Below are 2,250 nucleotides of genomic sequence, written 5' to 3'. Positions count from 1 at the left end.
AAGAGTTAAGAAGAGCTTATAAACTCAGGCTCTCCACTTCAGAGAGTGAAGGTAAAACAAACAGTCCCCTGTTTGCAGGAGCTGGTGTACGTCAGCACTAGCATGAAGAGAAAACAAGATAATTTAGAGGTTTTGGAGAATCTTCTTCCTAGAGTTCTGTGATGTTTCTCAGAAACCTTTTCCTTCCGAAACAGTCCCCATGCACTGTTACAGTTGGCTTCTCAGTCATCCTTGTCCCTAATCCTGACATCCAGGTGCCAATTTCCTGCTTCTGGCAAGGAGTGCTGGGGTTCCAAAGCTGTTACTAATGTAACCGTTTCACCACTTTTCTTTTAAAAGGTCACAAACCTTTGTCCTATGAGTCTTTAAAGATTCTCTTTTGTAAGAGAAAGGGTATTACTTCTGGTACCCTGATTGTGTTTGTGCTGGTGGTGCTCCCACAGTGTGTTGTAAAATATGTAACAGTGTTACTGGAAATGTAATTGTGTTGAAAATACAGGAACTCTGACAGTCTCTATCAGCTTGAACCTACATTAAATAATATCATTTAAAATGTCAACTCACATGCTTTTCTCATGGACGTCACAAGCAGATAGCAAATGGTGTTTGCCATTCGATTTTTCAGTCTCCATCTTTTTCTCACTTAAGCCATCAAAGGTCAGTGTGTAGGAAATAAAAATAAAAAGGCCTCCTGTTAAAGGGCAGCAAACTTCAGGTGACAGGCAGTGTTCATAAGATTTGGAAAAAACATATATAATTTGGGAGCGGTGGAAGTGTAATACAGTTGTGTGTGTATCTATACATATCTTTTTATGATAGTGCAGCTATTATTTGAGCTCTCCTGTTTCTGGGAGGGTGTAAAGGAGTTGCTGTGAGATTAAGAATAGAGTCCTGCATATTTCCTGGCATGCAGTTTTGGGGGGGGAATACACCTGCCTCCAAAGCCTCTGGTGCTGCTCAGAGTGGGAGCAGAATATCAACAAATTGTTGGTCTTTGCTGCTCGAGCATTTTCTTTAGAAAGTAAAAAGAATGCAAATGTTTTGACACTGTTGGGGAGCCTGGGAAAGGAGATGGAGTTGTGTGTGGTGAGACAGAGAGATGGCTTTTTAATGAGCGTTAAGGATGAGAAATGTAAAAAGTGTCACTGTTTTGGTTGCACTCAGATTTGCTAATGGCTTTAAGTCTGCTGCTTATTCCAGAGAGCTACACATCGAAGAACTCTGACGACGATGAATCCACAAAGGAGTCCAAGCGATTGATTCAGAAACGTCGGCGAAGTACAGACGACTACTCTGAGGAAGGAGGAGAGGAAGAGGAGGGGAAGCCTGTCCGCAAACGGCTGAATCGAATTGAAACAGACGAGGAAGATAACTGCGAAAACGCTAACGACGACGCTGAAAACCCCGCTCCTGCAAATAAGCTGCCAGCACCGCAAGCTCCTCAAGACAACACCAAGAAGCACTGCTACCGGATAGAAAGCGACGATGAAGATGACTTTGATAACGTAGGGAAAGTAGAGAGCCCTTTGGACTACAGCCTGGTGGACTTGCCTTCCACCAACGGACAGAGCCCAGGTAAAACCATTGAGAACTTGATTGGCAAGCCAAGCGAGAAGACCCAGGCCCCCAAGGACAGCACAGCCAGCGCCAGCCTGGCGCCCAATGGGACGGGAAGTGGGCAGGAGGCGGTCGGGCCGGAGGAAGACGAAGACGAACTTTTGAGAGTGACTGACCTTGTTGATTACGTCTGTAACAGTGAACAGTTATAAAACTTCCATTTTTGTGCTAATTTATTCCACGGTAGCTCATACCAGCGGGCCAGTTATTAAAAGCTGTTTTATTTTTCCTAGAAAATTCTCCACTACAGTATCACTTTTTAGAAGCAAGAATTTCACCAGTCCTGCAGTCTTTTTGTGAAGTGACCAGTTTTGAACTTTGAAGATGAATTGCTGTAAATTCCCTCTCTTACCCCCCCTTCACCTTCCAAGTCCATGGTCCTGGGTAATTTCACTCACAAAAAACCTTATAACAACAAGAGATTTGTATATTTTTGACTTTATATTTCCTGAGTGCATACAAATTTGTGGAAATGGGTGGCCTAAGAAAGCATTCCAAATTGGTCAGGGCCCAAACCGGAACTGGGGTGGGTTTGGCTCAAGGGGTGGGGGCGGGAATGCAGAAGCACTTGTGCTTTAGCTTTTTCATATGAGAGATATATTCTATTTAAATGTTCACAACTTAGATTACAAC

General features: G+C 43.6%; 1 protein-coding gene across 1 annotated transcript in view; it reads left to right on the top strand.

Moving 5' to 3' along the window:
• Window positions 1-1,769, top strand: part of RSF1 (remodeling and spacing factor 1) — a gene marked incomplete at its 5' end in the record, with an annotated part of 19,373 nt that extends 17,604 nt beyond the window's left edge. The window contains 2 exons of the mRNA XM_010188099.1: window positions 6-51; window positions 1,201-1,769. Coding sequence (XP_010186401.1) covers window positions 6-51; window positions 1,201-1,769 — 615 coding nt within the window. The remainder of the gene's footprint in view (window positions 1-5; window positions 52-1,200) is intronic.
• Window positions 1,770-2,250: the final 481 nt, after the last annotated feature.

Source organism: Mesitornis unicolor, unplaced genomic scaffold, assembly GCF_000695765.1.
Source record: "Mesitornis unicolor isolate BGI_N332 unplaced genomic scaffold, ASM69576v1 scaffold48277, whole genome shotgun sequence".
Taxonomy (NCBI): Eukaryota; Metazoa; Chordata; class Aves; order Mesitornithiformes; family Mesitornithidae; genus Mesitornis; species Mesitornis unicolor.
This window is presented reverse-complemented; position numbering and strand designations above follow the sequence as displayed.